This window comes from Lynx canadensis, chromosome C1 (genome assembly GCF_007474595.2).
Source record: "Lynx canadensis isolate LIC74 chromosome C1, mLynCan4.pri.v2, whole genome shotgun sequence".
Lineage (NCBI taxonomy): Eukaryota > Metazoa > Chordata > Mammalia > Carnivora > Felidae > Lynx > Lynx canadensis.
The window spans coordinates 142553362-142571559 of NC_044310.1; the positions used below are offsets into that span (position 1 = coordinate 142553362).

An 18198-nucleotide genomic window follows, 5' to 3' on the forward strand; every position below is an offset into this window, starting at 1 on the left:
TTACTGAGGTATAATTTACATATAGTAAAGTTCACCAGTTGTGTTTTCCAAAGTGGCTATACCATTTTACATTCCATCCAACGCTGTAATAGAGTTCCAGTTGTTCCAAATCCTTTACCAACCCTTGGATGTTGTCAGTCTTATTAATTCCACTCATTTTTATGGGTGTATATATGTGTGTATATATATATATATATATATATATATATATATATATATATATTGTAACACGTCACTTTGGTTTTAGTGATACCTCACTTTGGTTTTAATTTGCATTTCCCTGATGATGTTGAGCATTTTTTTACATGCTTGTTTGTTATTTGTGTGCCTTTGCTGAAGGATCTGTTCAGATCTTTTGCATATTTTTAAATATTGGATTGTTTTATTATTGAACTGTAGGTTTAAAAAAATATATGTTCTGGATACAAATCTTTATCGGACATATATCTTTGAAGTATATTCTCCTAGTTTATGTCTTGCCACTTTTCATAGTCCTAAAGTGTTTTTCAGGGACTAAAAGGTTTTCTGATGAAGCCGAATTTAGTTATCTTTTATTTAAGCGGTTCAAGTATTTTGTGGCTTGTCTAAGGAATTTTGCCCAAACTCAGGTCACAAAGGTGATCTCTTCTATGTTTTCTTCTAGAAATTTTAAGGTTTTGTTTTTATGTTTGGGTTTGTGATCGATTTTGAGTTAATTTTGGTACATAGGATGAGGTAAGGCTGGAGATTCACTTTTTGTGTCCCCCCATATGTATATCCAGCTGTTTAAGTACCATTTGTGGAAAAGACTGTTCTTTTTTCATCAACTACTGTGGTATCTTTGTAAGACCAATTGACCATAAGTTTGTGGTTCCTGTTTCTGTGCTCTCTGTTCTGTTCCACGGATCTTTGTTTCTATCCTTTGTCAATATGGCAGTTTTGATTACTGTCTTTAAAATCAGGTAGTGTGAATTCTCCAACTTGGCTCTTCTGTAGAATTATTTTGGCTATTCTAATTCCTTTGCATTTTTATATAAAGTTGACTATTAGCTTGTACATTTCTAAGAAAAACCCTCCAGGATTTTGACTGAGGTTGCATTGACTCTGTAGATGAATTTCAAGAGAACTGACATCATAACAGTATTGATTCTTCTGAATGATGAACATGGCATTGCTATTTATTTAAGTCTTCAGTATCTCACAGAAATGGTTTGAAGTCAGGTCTTGCATGTATTTTGCTATATTTATCCCTAAGTATATCATGATTTTTAGTGCTCTTGTAAGTGATAAATTAAAGAAAATAATTTACAACAGTCTTTTTCTTAGAGAAATACTATTTTTGAACAACCTCTTACTGCTTCATTGATACCCATGCAGAGAAAGGTGGTTTATGGTACGTCATTGCATTTTCAAAATAATGTCCTGTACTTGAAAACTATCTTCACGGCTTCTGTACTGTAAACAGCAGCCTTGGGTAAATGTTGAAGTTTACTATTCTGAGCTTGGTTCTTAAGTCTAGTCCTAAAGTAAATGGAGGCAGGTGGTAAGGGCATGATTAAGACCTAATGACTTGGCTTCCAATTTTCTGTCCTTAATGTTCTGTTCATAAGGATGCTTTCCTTGCATGTGTCAGACGCTTGTTGACTTCAGCGGAAGGCAGCTTCCTTCTCCTGGTCTTTCCACGCCATCTACTCTGAGGGTTCCCTTTTATAAATGATACCCTTTACAAATATTACAATTCACTCAGTGCAGCACACACCTCTTGAGATTCTCAGAACCATGTAACTGTATAACAATGTCGTTGTACACTTTAAATTGGGGCAAATGAAACTTCAGAGAATCCAGTTAGTATAAACTGTAGGCAGAAATCCTTAACATAAGAGTTTGCCATTCTTGGATAAAGAAGTGAGGTGTGTACGTACACACACACACACACACACACACACACACACACACACAAAATGGAATATTATTCAGCCATAAAAAAGAATGAAATCCTGCCATTTACAATAACCTGGATAGAGCTAGAGAGTGTTATGCTGAGCAAAAGAAGTCAGAGAAAGACAAATACCATGTGGTTTCACTCGTGGAATTCAAGAAACAAAACAGATGAGCAAAGGTGGGGAAAGAAGGTAGGCAAACCAAGAAACAGACTCTTAACTATAGAGAACTAACTGGAGGAGAGGTGGGTGGGAGATGGGAGGAATAGGTGACAAGGATTAAGGAGGGCAGTTGTGATGAGCATTGGGTGTTCTATGCAAGTTCTATCACTGAATTCTCTCCAAACTAGCGTTACACTGTATGTTAACTAAGTGGAAATTAAATAAAAACTTAGCAAACTTAAAAAAATTAAAAATAATTTGCCATTCTTTCAAATTCTTGAGTGATTGAGAAACATTAGTACTTTTATCTAAATCTTTAACTATCTAATCGTTTCTGCAAGAAATTAAAGGCTACTGTTGCTTCCCCCCTCCCCCCCTCTTCAGGACCAAAACTTTGTTACTTTTCTTTTCCTCCCCATGTTTTATTTGTATGATAAATGGTTAGCCCTGGACACTTTTTTTTTTTGTTGTTGTTGTTTTGTTTTTTAAATTTTTTTTTTTCAACGTTTATTTATTTTTGGGACAGAGAGAGAGCATGAACGGGGGAGGGCCAGAGAGAGAGGGAGACACAGAATCGGAAACAGGCTCCAGGCTCTGAGCCATCAGCCCAGAGCCCGACGCGGGGCCCGAACTCACGGACCACGAGATCGTGACCTGGCTGAAGTCGGACGCTTAACCGACTGCGCCACCCAGGCGCCCCAGCCCTGGACACTTTTAAAAGCGCTTCAGTATGTGAATCCTGTTTGAGAAGGCATCCTTAAATAAGGTTTCTGGAATATGTAGTATGTGGAAGAGAAAGGTTTTATTCTTCTCATTTTTCAGATGAAGAAACAATGAGGCTTGTTTATACTCCCCTGCAGTTTTTAGAGGAAGAGTACTCTCCAGGGATTTTGTAAGTTTCGTGAAATCATAGGTTGTAACTATAGTCTTATAATGTAAGTCTGTATCTTTAAACATAACTGAAAACATTCCAGAGTCTTTGCCTAACAGGAATATGCACATTCTGTTTGTAGACCGAGTAAAGAGAGGGATTCAAGTATCCAAAGGAGGAACTACAATCTAAAGCAATTAATAAGCTTTACTGTACAGAGGAGCCACTTGGGGAATTTAAGACTGGATTTTTGAGTATCTGGTGGATTGTGTCAGGAGAATGTTTGCAATTTAACAAGCATCCTCGATTGTTTTAAATGCTAGTTTTTGGTAGTAAATATTTTAAGAAATGCCAGTCTAAAAGAAGGGAAAGCTTTGGCCCATGAGGGGAGAGAATGAAGATGTGAAGATTATTTCTAAGGTTTTCCAGTATAAATCTAACCTTCCATCACTCTGTCCAGTTCTTACATCCTCAACTTACAACTACTTAACACCGCTACATGTCCAGCGCAGTCAGGGTTCAATCTTTGCTTAGGACAACATGAGATAATAAACTTTATTAGAAGTATGACCTGACTATCAAATTTAATTAAAACAATTTTTAAAGTGGGGAAAAAATGATGAACTATGAAAAGGATTAAATAAGTTCAATTAATATTATCTATTAAGGAATGAATTGTAGGATGTTTTGTTTAGGAAAGACCTGTTGAACTAGAAGAAACTTTTGCTAGTCTAAATAAAGGAAATTATTTGGAAAAGTCTCATTAAAAGTTATTTTCAGTCTGAGGGTTGTAATGGAACACTTGGAAAGTTGTCCTCTCCTCTCCGACCAGGAAAATGATTTCATATTCAGAGCTGAAGAATGCTTCAGGGCTCTCCAAGAAACTATGGCTGTGGAATGAATCTGACATGCTTATTTTTCAAGTTTAGTTTAGTGCAGAAATGGCCAGCTTTTAAAGTTGGCAGATGGAGAAAGAAGAGTTGTACAGTATTAACTGTATGTTGCTACACTATTTAAAACCCCTTATTAACTTCCTGTTGTCTCTCATATGTCTCTCACATGTCTCTTGTTGTCTCGTATGAGATGATTATTTGACATCCACCATTTTCTGTTCCAAGTTACATTTAGGTTCTTGTGCCATTATCTTTCATAAACTGTATTACTGGAACCCAGCTAAACCCGTGATGTTACCAGCACATTTCCCATGCTTCTCTACTTTTGTTTCCTTGTTACCCCCATCTGGAAAACTCCTCTGTCTCCTGCCTTTCACACTGACCCAGGGTATCTATATGCTGCCTGCCCTTTAAAACTCAATTCAAAAACCACTTTTTCCAGCGAAGTTCCTTTGATCTTCTCCGTTGGAAGAAGCCATACCTTTCTTTGAACTTCCAGAGGATCACATATGGCTCTTACCGTATTCAGGATTGTATTACAGCAATGTCTGTTGTGTCTCACAGATCAGATTTAATGCTTTGGAATGGAATTTGTTTCATTTTGTGCTTTAAAAAATTTTTTTTAAATGTTTATTTTTGAGAGAAACCAAGAGAGACAGAGACAGAGGATGAGCAGGGGAGGGGCAGAGAGAGAAGGAGACACAGAATCTGAGCTGTCAGCACAGAGCCCGACGTGGGGCTCGAACTCGTGAACCATGAGATCATGACCTGAGCTGAGGAGGGACGCTTAACCAACTAAGCCACCCAGGTGCCCCTCATTTTGTGCTTATTACACAGTGTCTTGCATAATGTGTTTTGGATGAATGAAATAATAAAAGGATCAAAAATTTTTTAAACTTGGTATTTTTCATGTTAGTGTCAGGAAAGAGAGACCTGCTTGTGATAGCAAGATTTAAGGTGTTCAGAGGCAGGGGCTTCCTTAGCAAAAAGTTTTCTTCCAGTGATAACCACAGGGACCCTTCTAAGTAGGAGTGCAGCTGACACTCATTGCCTCTGGTAGTGGTTACACAAAATTAGAGTCTCAACTTGCCTTCTTAATCGTCTATAATTGTGAGTAGCTAGAGTCTTAATAGTTTTTCCTTATTTTCTCTAAATTCTCCTCTTTCTTCATACCCGTACTTTCTGTAGGTGCGAGAGTCTGATAGCCTGTCTGAAGTTCCAGAATTTGTTTCTGTCTTTTTGGGGGAAAATGGAATAAGCATTTCCTTGGGGACTCTGGTACTCTTGATTTCTTGGGGGACGCTAGATCTCTTTGTGTAGACGTTGTTTTTAGTCATATAAATGGTTGGCCCTGTGAGAGCTGAGGTGTTATGAGTTACCTTAGTCCTTCCTGCTTAGGAGCCTTGATTCAGATCTTGGCACCCCTCTGCAACCCCCCACATCCACGCCATCACACACACATACATACGTGTGCTATTTCTTGGCCTCTGCTGTACTTTGTAACTCATTTCTGTCTATAAACAATATTAAAAAAATATTTTTTAAATGTTTGTTTATTCTTGAGAGACCGAGAGAGATAGTGTGAGCAGGGGAATAGGCAGAGAGAGAGGGAGACACAAAATTCGAAGCAGACTCCAGGCTCTGAGCTGTCGGCACAGAGCCCGGCATAGGACTTGAACTCACAAACCATGAGATCATAACCTGAGCCGAAGTCGGACACTTAACTGCCCAAGCTATCCAGATGCCCCTGTATACAATATGAATATGGTATTTTATTATGGTCTTTTTTTCTCCCTGTGTACTCACGTTAGCATTATCCCTTTTAGAGGGTAAACCCCTTGAGGACTTGGATTATTCCTGTCAACAGAGCTCTGAAGAGCACTTAGCACCAAGCTAAATGCTGCAAATTAGTACACACTAATGGCAATGATAGTGATTGTAATTATGGCTCATTTAGAGACCACAGTTTGCTGACTCAGCCTTGGGAAAGGGAGCCCAACTATTTTCAGCTTCTAGGAAGAAAAATCATTCAAGCGTAGTGAGCTTATGTGCATAAAAGCAAAGTCCTTTAAATTTTCACTATCTAAAAATTACTGTAGGAGCAGAATAATAAAACATTAATAATGGCATAATGATGATGACCTCTGATTCATCCCTAAGGGTGTTTAAGCAGTTTATGTAGCTCTGCTAATAGACTACCGAAATAGAGCCAATGACCCTGTGACGGTCCCAGACGTGGGGACAAACTCGGCAGTAAGTGTGTCCCCCCATGAGCCATTCATTTCCCAGAGATTGCCTCGAGTTTCAGATGTCTTGCTATAATGTCTTTCCTTTAACTTCAGAATATTAAGGTGTAAGATAAACTTGAATGAAATTCTGTTTGATTTTGGAGCTGCTTATCCAATTTGTGGAGTGGAAATGCTTCTGACATGCTTGTTGTAAGTCCAGCTGACACCAAATTAACCTCAATTAAGTAATTTCTCATGTAATTATACACATGGATAGAGAGGATGCAAAGGACCAGAAATGTTTTGTTAGATGAGCGGAGTGCCCAATTCCAGACTCTTAGGTAGAAAGGCTTTCAATGACAAACTTTATTAGGTTTAGATGGAGAAAGGAGGGCATGGAGGAAGATTCCAAAGAAACAGTTCAGCTGGTTAGAACCTAAGGCTGCCTATCTGTGTCTAATGAGAAAAGGCCATGTTGTAGCCTAGCTGATGAGTTCCGTTGACTGTGACTTCCTTAATTAACCCAGTATGTATATCCCTGCCCAGCCCCTTCACTGAGTTCCTTTAAGAATGGCCTGGTTTTCTGATTTGGGTTGCCTTAGTCTTGAACCTTAGTTATTAAGTGGAATCCAATAAATGCTTTGCCCTTTCCTTTTCTGCAGAGCAGGCCTCTGCATAGGCAAGGTAACCTTCCTGGTGGCCAGTGAGGGGAGGCAGGAGGCTAGCTAGCATAAGCATTAGTAGATTGAATTAGTGAGAAATGTGTAATTACGGAAGTCATTAGGAGATATACCAGGAGAGATACCATAGAGGTTTATCCACAAATGTCCTTTAGCTGTGACATTAGTTTGAGCTAATTTATATCTAGCACAGAACCCACTGGGTATGTGCCCTGTACAGAGTGTTGACAATCTGTTTACATGCTTTTAAACTTTAAAAACTTACCCCTAATTTATGAGAGACGTGACTTGTATAGGATTTTTAGAAGAAGTTTAATTTTTTGAACATTATTAAGTCTATGTGCCAAGTATTCTTCTTTGTACTGGAACTCAAATAGAACATGTTTCTACTCTTTTAAAAGCTTTTATTCTATCAAAAGCTAGATGAGCACATTTACTGTGATATAGTAGAGCAAGGATCAGAGAGTCAGAAAGCTTGAGTTTGAATCTTTGATCTGATGTGTGTGTGTGTGTGTGTGTGTGTGTGTGTGTGTGTGTGTGTGTGTCTGATTTAAGGCAGATAATTTATCTCTGAACTTCACTTCCCCCATCTATGAAATGGAGTTAATATCTACTTACCACATAGGGAGGCTTGAGTGCGATAAGAGGTTTAAAGAATATGATAAACTGTAAAGTGTTACTGAAAGATAAGTCAACAATCTTTTAGAAACAAAAAGCACTGCCCCAGATGGAAAGGTAATTGTCTTCTTGGGTTTGCATTAATAAAGTCGTTTATAGCAGGGAGAAGAAATTTTGAGATCATTACTGGAGAAATTTAACTCCTAGGTCTCTAATTTATTAAAATACTTGCAATTGACATAGCAGCTTAATGAGGATTCTGTGATTCTTGGATGTGAAGGTGACCTGGCTGTGACATCTGTCATCCCATTAATCCTTCACCACTCCTTGTGTGTCCCTCCCTAAGTTGTGCTCTTGGTCTAAGAAGAGCACCATCCTTGATAGAGGAGTGCCTTTCTTCAGTCAGAAGTGTATAAGTAGCTGCATTCCCTTGCTACAGCCTCCAAACAAGCTCTCAAAGTCCATTTGGAGTAGAACGTAGGGTGTCAAGCTTGCAAGACTCCAGACACATCCAAATGAGGCACTGCACATGGCAGTCTGCCTTTCCTTGGGGGAAAAAGATTCTCTGGTCCTAAGGTTTGTTCCCTCCCAGTGCATTTTGTGGCCTGGTGTCCTGAATGTTAAGAGGTAACTGTGCACTTTTTGCTTTGAATGCTTCTGGGGAATGATTAAAAAGCCCCAGAGCAATTGTTATTTCCCATCTAGAAACGTTTCATGCAGAAAGTTTGATCACACAAAGAGATAAATGGCAGGAGGTCAAGATGGTGGTCATGTTATATAATTGCACATTTTGAAGGAAATTTGGATTTTATTTTTTTATTATATATATTTTTTGTTTTAGAGAGCATGAGTAGGGGAGAGGGGCACTGGGAGAAAGAGAGAAGAGACTCTTAAGCAGGCTCCATGCTCCGTGCAGAGCCCACTGTGGGGCTTGATCCTATGACCCTCAGATCATGACTTGGACTGAAGTCAAGAGTGAGATGCTCAACTGATTGAGCCACCCAGGCACCCCCGAAATTAGTATTTTAAAAGCTCTTCCAAATGACATCAGTTCATATTGACAAATCACCATGATTAAAGAATACTTTTATCCCCAAGAATAATATTTCTGTATAATGGGACTCAAGTTATTAAGCTACTCGTGTCAGTGTGATGTTGGGCAAGGACGTAACTAGTTATTGAAAATCACTCATGGGATAAGCAGACCTGGAGGTGAGGATGATGGAAAATTGCCAGCCAAGGCGTTTTTGGCTTTCAGTGCAAAACCCCAAATTCTAATATATAGAGTAAAAAACTGTTAATTTAAATAAATACAATGCCAGTAATCCTTCCAATGTCCTTCAAAGTAAATGTGTTTTGGCGAGGTGCTGATATTCTCCAGAGTAGTTACCCAAATGTTTTTATTGTGCAAACAGCCATATTGAAGACACGGGGCAGGCGGGGGCAGGGGGAAGAGGTTTGGTGAGCCAGATGCTGGATGTGTAAATCAAATAGTAGCCCCTTTTGAGATTAGACAACTCCAGGTTTTAGGAAAATGACTGGGGCTTTCTTTGTATTCTTTCTCCATACCAGTTTTATTTAAATCCCTGGATGGAGGCTTGAATTTTCTGAGTAGTAGATACAATGTAGACCTCCTATGTTGTGAAGCGTCAGGCTTCTTTATGTTCTGTTGTGGTTTTCTTGTTTTGTTTTGGAAATAGATTAGTAAATTATTCAAACAAATGAAAACTGTGTAACAACAGCAAATTTTTGTAAGCGCATTGGAAAAAGTATGTATTAATTACAGACTTCTGTAATTTCAGGGGAATAATTAAAAGGAAATACTTACAGGATCAATAAATGCATATTTGATAAAGCCCCTCTGGATCATGACAGTCTTGAGCAGAAAATGGAGAAAGGTGCATTTATTGATTGTCAAAAATGGGATTCACTAATTGAGTGGATGACAATATGTTACATGTGCTAGTCAACCAGATCTTGTTGTTTTAAAGGAAAAAATACAGCTCTTCTGTTGTGAAGATATTATGTACAAGAACAATCATTAGACATCTCTCAGCAACTGTCCATAGATTTAAATGTCGGTCCTCAGGTAAATACCACATTGGTCAGAGTAAACTTAATGTTGAGTTTCCTGTATTCGGGACCTTATATTTAGAGGTAGGAGGTATTTGCTATAGCACAACGGAACACAGTTTGAGTTGTTACTGGCCATAGGAATTTTAAATTTGGATAATTGGATTGTATTATTAAAAAGAGTAAGTTTTTCTGATATCCTGATATATCTCTGGTATTATCTATTGTTATACATAAGGTTGGATATAGTAACTGGCTTCTAGATGGTTTATCAGTTCATTTTTTGGAGTTTTTTTGTGATTATTTTAGTCTTCAGCTGGGCTATTGTTAAAGCCCTGTGGCAGTTGGATCCTATCTGGCCCCTTAGCGAAGTGATGGTGATTTAAAAACAAACAAACAAAAAAAACAGAAAAAGAAAAAGGACTTTATACATAGACTATTGACACTAGAGATGTCAAATACCTGTGAATTGTTATTTAGAAGTTGCTCGCAGATTGGAAAATGGGGGGGGGGCAATAATTACAAACATTATGCTGATCTTTTTTGTTAACAGCTATGTTGAGAATCAGTTCATCTACTCTAAAACGTCTCCTGATCATCTTCTTAAATGTTTATTTATGTTGAGAAAGAGAATCCCAGGAGCCTGAAGTGGGGCTTGATCTCATGAACCATGAGATGATGACCTGAGCCAAAATCAAGAGTTGGATGCTTAATTGACTGAGCCACTAAGGTGTGCCCCTGATCATTTTTTTTTTTTTCAACGTTTATTTATTTTTGGGACAGAGAGAGACAGAGCATGAACGGGGGAGGGGCAGAGAGAGAGGGAGACACAGAATCGGAAACAGGCTCCAGGCTCCGAGCCATCAGCCCAGAGCCTGACGCGGGGCTCGAACCCACGGACCGCGAGATCGCGACCTGGCTGAAGTCGGACGCCTAACCGACTGCGCCACCCAGGCGCCCCCCGCCCCCCCGATCATTTTTAAATGGGAAATATGGACAGTTGTCTCACTACAAGTCCCTTCCATCTATTTTAAAGCATTTAAAATAACAATAAAATGTATGTTTTCACTAATGAGATGATCTTTTTGATAATAATGAGATGATCTTTAGAAAAGCTTTTCTATATCTATAAGCAAGAAGACTTGAGTGGACCAGGAAGGATGTTGTGGTTCCCTGTGTTGGAAATACACATGCTTGAACATGCTGGCCAGTTGTCAGTGTTGTGAAATACTAAAACTCCATTGTGGCATAAGCAATAATCAGGTTAAAAAGAATTACTAGAAAAGCATCTTTTCAGGTTGTCGTTGGAGGAGGCCCTGATAAGAATTGTTTTGATTTCATGATAAATCTTAGTTTTTCCTTTTAGTGCTGATTCATTTAAACTTTTTTGTGTGGGAAGGGTAGCATACGTCCAGAGAAAGTTGTGAAATCTAAGAACAACACAATATTCAACAACACAAGAATATCCTAAGTAGGATAATGTCAGCACCTGTATGACTACTACTTGGGTCAAGAGAGAGAACCTTGTGGCCTCTTCGGTCACTTGGAATTTCCCTTCCCCCACTTTGATCCCCTGTCATTTTTATGCTAATCATCTCTTCCTCCATCCCCTAGATGTATAGGTATGTATCAATAAAATCACCTATGTATATGTCCCTATTAAAATTTAATTTTGCCTGTTGTGTAAATCCATAGAAGTGAAGTCACATTCTTTTTGGCTCAACATCAGGTTTATAAGATCCATCCATATAGGAGAATATGGTACAGTTTGTTCATTTTCATTGGAATATAATGTACGATTATATGAACATAATACAAGCATTCATCCATTTTATAGTTTGTGGGCATTTGGGTTTTACCCAGTCTTTTACTGCTGCTTATTCTGCTTTGGACATTTACGGTCTGTAGTACCTGATAACACATGGGCATGAGTTTCTCAAAGTGTGCTTCCATCCATAGCATCTGTATACCGTTTGTTAGTAATGCAGATTCTCAGGACCCATCCCAGATCTGCATTCAAATCCTCCCTTGGAATATATATTATATATATTATATGCTTATCTTAGTGACCGTGCTTTTGCTACAAATATTTCCAGGTTTTCTAATTTGGAACTGCTTCGGGAACCCATTAATGATTATATACATGCCTATGTACTCATACAGAGATACACTCATTGAGTCTCTTAGCAATTGACCCATTCCTCATTTTTGAAACAAATTAGTTTCATCCAGTTTGAGTCAAGTTTTTGGTATTTTTGAAAAATAACGTTCAAAAGAACTATTTGCCAACATTGAAGATAGTCCAAAAAATATGCAGTAGACGGAAGACCTGCCCAAAGAGGACGTGAATACACGTTGCGTGAAGCATCATTCTAGAATGAGAGCAGCGGAGCACTGAAGACATAGTGGACTGACTCCACAATAGGGCAGACGTGGGCTCAAATCCACTGCTAACACTGACTAGTTGTGTCGACTGAGTTTCTCTAAGCTTCGGTTTTCTTCTTTGCAAAGGGAGGATAATAACATTTACTCTCAAGATTCAAAACCATCAGTACATCAAGATCATCTGCAGGGTCGCACTAGTAACTGTGAACGCATGTCAGCCGTGGATCAGCAGTATTAATCTGAGTGGGGTGGGTGGTCACACCTTCGTAGCGCTCATGCTTTTTACTTTTGTGCTTCCTGCAGGAACGATTCCAGGTGAAGAATCCTCCCCATACATACATTCAAAAGCTCAAAGGCTATCTGGATCCAGCTGTAACCAGGAAGGTAAGATGGATTTGTTTGCACTCTTTGCTGTCCCTTCCTCATTGGTGAGCGGGCACCTCCTGCACTGGAGGGGACTTTCCTTCCTCTGCATTATAGCCTCTGCTTGAGCCTCCAGCAAGACAGCCACCATGAGGAAACAAAGAAGAAAGCCATCCTTCTCATGTAAGGAGGTGTTAAAAAGTGCTTTCCTGAGGTGGGAGTCATGTACTTCGGATGGTTATTGAGTCACTGCCATTTCCAATCACACAGGGCTGCGAGTCGAGTCCAGAGGTGTTAGGGCCCCTCAGAAAGCAGGCTTAGCAAAGGGAATACTTGTCTTTCATGCTTTGGTGCATTTCCAGAGGCCTTGAAAAATCACTGTGGCTTTGTCATCCCAGCTGTGTGCTCATATCCTGTGTTGATGCTATTAGCAGCTTCCCCCGGGCCTAACCCTGCCCCTGGCCCCAAGAAGGTAGAGAGAGAATAGCTGATTCCGTTCTCAGCTGACTCTCTCCTTTTACAAACAAGCTGTGCTTTGTGCAGCCACACAATTGGTTTAAACTGATGCCTTGTGGTAAAGCATGTAGCCTGGCACAGCCCCGCGGGCTGGGATCGGTCCTGGGATGTCTCAGGGCAGAGCTGTCCTCGCTCAAGATGGGTACAGGCACTCTTCACCAGATAGCACTGGTTTTTTGGTTGACCTTCCACAACTCCTGCTTTCAAGGCTGCAGCAGCAATAACTTGAGCTGAATTCCCTCTGTTTCAGTGTGTGACTCATGAGAGAAGAAAGGCACACTTTTCCTAGTTGCCCACTGTTTCTAGGGCTCTTGTAATTCTTTTCAAATCTTTTTATCTTCTGCTTCCACTCTAAACATCTCCACCACCCCCATCCAAGAAAATCGAGCAAATGAGAACAGCTTTTACTTCCTTTTGGAAGTTTCCTGACCTTTTGTCCTGTGGTTAATATGAGACAAGCAGAAGAAATACAATCTAGGGGTGATGGACTGTAGACCTTTACTGTCAGCTAGATGCCATATGTGACTTGACTGTGGTGCAGACTCCTCTTCTAAGAATGTACCTGTCAAAGTATCATAATATCCCCACCCCACAAATATGGCTCACGCATGGTTCTTTTCTTAAAAGAGCCTCTGTCAGTCCCCCTGAATGAGTCTGTCCCCTCTTTCTTGTCTCCTTTTCCAAGGATATAGTAGCAGCCTTCAATTTCATCAGATTACAGAGGGTTAGATGAAGGCACCACCCCTCTTCCCCAACACAACCCAAAAAAAACCAGGAGAATTTTTTGGCTGTTTCTTTTTATAGGGGCAGCAAGATTGTGTTTCCTGATTAATTTTTAATTTTATTTATTTTTATTTTTTAGAGAGTGTGTGTGCCCATGCTAGTGGCGGAGGGGCAGAGAGAGAGGGAGGGAGAGAGTCTCAAGCAGGCTCCATGCCTAGTGCAGAGCCCAACACAGGGCTCGATGTCACGACCCTGGGATCATGACTTGAACCGAAATCATGAGTCAGACACTCAACTGACTTAGCCACTGAGGCGCCTTAAGATTCTGTTTTAGAAATAATTTCAGAAATTCCCCAACTTCGGGATGCCTGGGTGGCTCAGTCAGTTAAGCGTCTGACTTTGGCTCAGGTCATGACCTCATGGTTCGTGAGTTCGAGCCCCGCCTCGAGCTCTGTGCTGACAGTTTGGAGCCTGGAGCCTGCTTTGGATTCTGTGTCTCCCTCTCTGCCTCTCCCCCACTTACACTCTATCTCTGTCTCTCAAAAATTAAATGTTAAAACAAATTAAAAAAAAAAAAAAGAAATTCCCTAATTTATAAACCTTCAGGCGGTGGCCCAGACCCTAGGATTAGGAACCCTCATGTTGCTAAGTGAGGCAGAAACGTTGGTGTTTATGCGTAGACTGAGTGCTCCTCTCATTTACAGCAAGTTCCATTCCCAATTACCTCAACATTTCTCAGATTCTTAGGAAAAAGGAGAGGATAAGAACACTCCTCGAGAACGCTTCTCTGAGTCCATCCTCAAGTTCTGTAAGAAGGAGATGCTTGGAGAGAAAAGGTGGCTTTCTCCTGGAAAAGGCTCAGTTCTCTTCTGGAACCATTATTCCTGAGCTAAGCGAAGAATGTAAAACAAATAAGCTGTTTAGAGAGTGTTTTGCTCCATTGCAAATAACTTCATAAAGGACAAAGATGAGGTATCTGTGTGGGCTGACCTTCACTCCTGACCAGATACTGGACCATGTGTTCACCTGAGTGGCCTGCTTTGGTCTGTGCCTTGCCTTTCAAGATCAGTCATTCTGCTGAGAAGAAGATAAAATGGATATTGAATCAACCACCCTTGCACTTTCTGTCAGGAGCTGGCAGTAGGAAATGATCTTTTCCACTCAACTTAATGCTCATGCTTAAAGCCTGGAAAGAGGAAATTTTGCTTGGAATAAGGCACGGCTTGCAGTTAGAACAGGTTTGAGATTCTCAGCTGTACTACAGTGAGGAAAAGGGAAGATTTCAAATCGGGATTTTCAATTTTAGCCAAACAGTCTAGACTGAGTTGTCTTCCCTAACCTGTGTCTGGAGAGCTTAAATACTTTAACTCATTTATCTTTTGTTCACATTGAATAGAAGATACTTCATTTGCTGTCTTGTAAGAACATTTCTTAAGCATATTCTGTTTAGATTTTCTGCTAAATAGTTTTAAGGGAAATCGTGGAGGGCAGGGGAGGAAGAGCCTAAATTCTATATCTCTGTGACCAGGACTCTGCAAAATAGCCTCCTCATTGAATACCAGGTGGTGCTGGTGTGTGATTTGGGGAGGTGCATTCATAGGTCGCATGGGAAAAGACCATGAAGAAAGGGGTGTGGTTCTCTGCAGGGTGTGCAGTTGTGAAAGGAGACCTGTTGCGTGGATTTCCAGGGCTCCTCTGTGCGCTCATCCCTGGGCCTGCCTATAATGGAGAGGGCCAGGGGGAATGTTCCACACTACTCACTGATGGTACCTGGCTCCTTGTTGCTGCTCCCCACAAGCACATGGTTTTTGTGTGTGGTGTTTTGAAGCATTCTCAATACATTGTCGTGGCGCAGAGTGCTAACAGTCATTTCCTATGTGTTAGAGAGGTGGATGTCAAGGTTTCTCCATGGTCCCGAGTCCCGCTGACAGTTACACAGCCCTCGAGAGAATATAATACAGGGACAAAGTCAGTTTGGTTTTCTCTGTTACCATGCAGTTGTAAAACTGTAGTGCCTGCCATAGTAAATGCCTGAGAAATGTTATCTGCTACTGTTGTCGTTCCTGGTATCTCCTGGTGTTTTGATGGAGTTGCTCTGTTTTGATGTATGCCTCTTAGCCCTTCAGCAGATCCTCTTTATACCCTATTGTGTCCTCGGTGCTACACAGGGTGCCCTTGTGGCTGATGATGAGCTTTCCTTGAGGACCAGCAAAGGCCACGGGGAACGAGTCAGAACTGTGCACAAAGCAAAGCTGTGCACAAAGCAAAGGGAACGCTGAGTTGCTTTCTAAAAGGCCACATATGCAGATAGTCTGAGACTTGTGACTCTGACATGGGAATGGCCTCTCCAGAGCAGCCAGCAGGCCTGGGAATGGGTTCCTCAGCTGTGTGGCTGTAGACTCTGCCTCATCAGCGGTCCTCATTGCTGGAAAGCTCTTCAGGAGACACCGGGTTTGGATGTCCCTCCAACTGATACATAACTCTTCTGTCATTTCTTAGGCCTTTCTTGACAAAAGAGGGGAGTGGCTCTTTTTTCATTGTTTTGGGGATGTTTTAATTTCATCTATCTCAATATACCCAGATTCTAAAAACCAAGAAGGTCTTTGGAGTTCTTTAAGAATGGCAGTCAGAGGAAACCGTCAGATTGTTGGCTTCCTTGGGGCCCTGGTGAGAAGCAGGTGGGGGAAAGGAGAAGGTAACAGAAGTCCACCCTTGCTGAGCAGGCTTCCAGTCTTCACAGGGATACCAGGTCCTTCCTGTGGTATGGCAGGGCTTGGATCTGTCCACCGCACATCCTCCCTTTCCAGCCTTCCTCCATTCCTTCCTGTCCTTGGATGCCTTCATCTTTGGAACTGGATGAGCCTATTTCCACCACAGTTGTGGTAACAGAGGAGAAGGGTCCCTAATATCCTGAGCTAGAATTCTCACAGCCTTTTCTTGAAAACTGTGTACCATGCAGGTGGTTTGGATTTGTAGCACAGAGAGCATAGAACTCTTCTTAAAAGGCATGGTGTATCAAATGTCCTACTTCCAGAGTGGCCTAAGACTTTGGTTACTCTAAATAAATGTTTCAGTAGGAAATCGTGTTCCTGACAACGGATGTGCATTGCAACTCAGTGATACACGGGGATTATTTAGAGTTCAGAGGATAAAGAAGCATATGTTTACTAGCAGAGGGTGATTCATTGAAGAAAGAAAGACCTGAGGGGGTTCTAGAAGGATTGGTAGGGTTTTTATTGGCCAGGGAATGAGGAAGGACATTCCAAAAGTAGGAGGGACCTTCCAAATGAGGGCTCATAGGTAGAGGTAACTCTGAATGCTGACTTTTGGGAAATGTTACGCTCTATAGAAAATAACCTAACAGTCCTGAGATAGCTGCCTTAGAAAGACCACCTTGCAAGGGTGGCTCTTAGTTGGCACTTGGGAACTTGCATTTCAGGAGAGTTCATAACTTTCCCTGATAAGAAAGATTCGCTGTGCCTAAACTGTTCATGCCAACAATACAGCTTATGCTGACTGCCTTCTTTTTTCTTCCTGGGAGTCTGGACTTGTGGTATGTGCTAGGCAGAGAATGCCTAAGTGACCAGCTCTCAATAAAAACGCTGGCGGACAGCTTTTCTGGTGGACGGCATTTCACAAATACTATCATTTGTGACTCCTCTGGGAGAAGACTGTTGGAAGCTTGTATCTGTTTTCTTCTGGACTTGACCCCGTGCACCTTTCCCTTTGCTTAGTGTGCAATAAATCTTAGCCATAAGGACAACTGTATGCTGAGTTCTAGGAGGGAGTCTTAGGAAATCATTGAAACTGGGGGTGGGTGGGTAAGGGAACCCCAACACTTAGGTATTTTGGTGAATATTGTAGGGTAGGGAAAAATAATGTACTTACTCAAAGACACCTAGTATATATGATGTAAGTAATTTTTCAGTCCTTTTGCACAAGCTAATTTTCATGATGAGAATAATTTGTGTGCTTTGCAAAAGGAAATGCAAGAGAAGCCCACTTTAAGAGCAGAGATGTTTTCATTTTGTGCTAAACAAGCGGCAGTTATAGCAGTTGATGAAATCTTTTTTGTGAGATTATGTGTTCTTGAATTACAGAAATTCAGGCGACGTGTTCAAGAATCCACACAAGTGCTAAGAGAACTGGAAATTTCTTTAAGAACCAACCATATTGGGTAAGTGAGCCCATTTAACATTTTAGCTTGAAGGCTTTTGGACACTTTACCAAAAGACTGAATCATATCCAAAGAATTCAGTTTCCTTGTTGATCATTACAGATTAAGAGACTGAGGTTTAGATGGGCGGAGCTGTTGTTAGTACTTGAGCTGCTATCAGTAGAAGCAGGACAGACGGTCTTTGATTCGGATATTAATAACAATCCTAAAATTCTTTGCTTGGATGCAGTGATAGTGCTTGGTCTCTTGTGTGTGTAACAATTCCTGGCAAATCAGGAACTCGCAAACAAGTAATGTATCCTGGGATCCTGGAGGATCTCTCAGGGAAGTCTTGCACCTGGTTAGTTGAAGCTGCTTCATTGTGCTTTCTTCAGCTCCAGAAGGGACAAAAAACTGGAATGATGTCACCTGACGCCCCTCATTGCACTTAGGTGTTCTGAGTATTTCTGTCCTGCATCCCTAGACTTCAGGACCAGGAATGTAAATCCACTCCGGAAAATAAAGTTGGGAGAATCTCAACGCTAAGCATTTCTGGGAGTTTTGCATGCGACTTGCCTTTAGCGAGTACAACTGTATTGCATTCTCCCTTA

The 18198-nt window shown here is 40.8% G+C and overlaps 1 protein-coding gene across 7 annotated transcripts in view; it reads left to right on the forward strand.

Annotated features, from left to right (window-relative positions):
* FMNL2 (formin like 2) overlaps window positions 1-18198 on the forward strand; it is a 308414-nt gene that overhangs the window by 190849 nt on the left and 99367 nt on the right. For all 7 annotated transcript variants that reach the window (XM_030325636.1, XM_030325634.1, XM_030325639.1 and 4 more), the window contains exons 3-4: window positions 12133-12213; window positions 17532-17608. In XM_030325636.1, the coding sequence (XP_030181496.1) occupies window positions 12133-12213; window positions 17532-17608 (158 nt within the window). The remainder of the gene's footprint in view (window positions 1-12132; window positions 12214-17531; window positions 17609-18198) is intronic.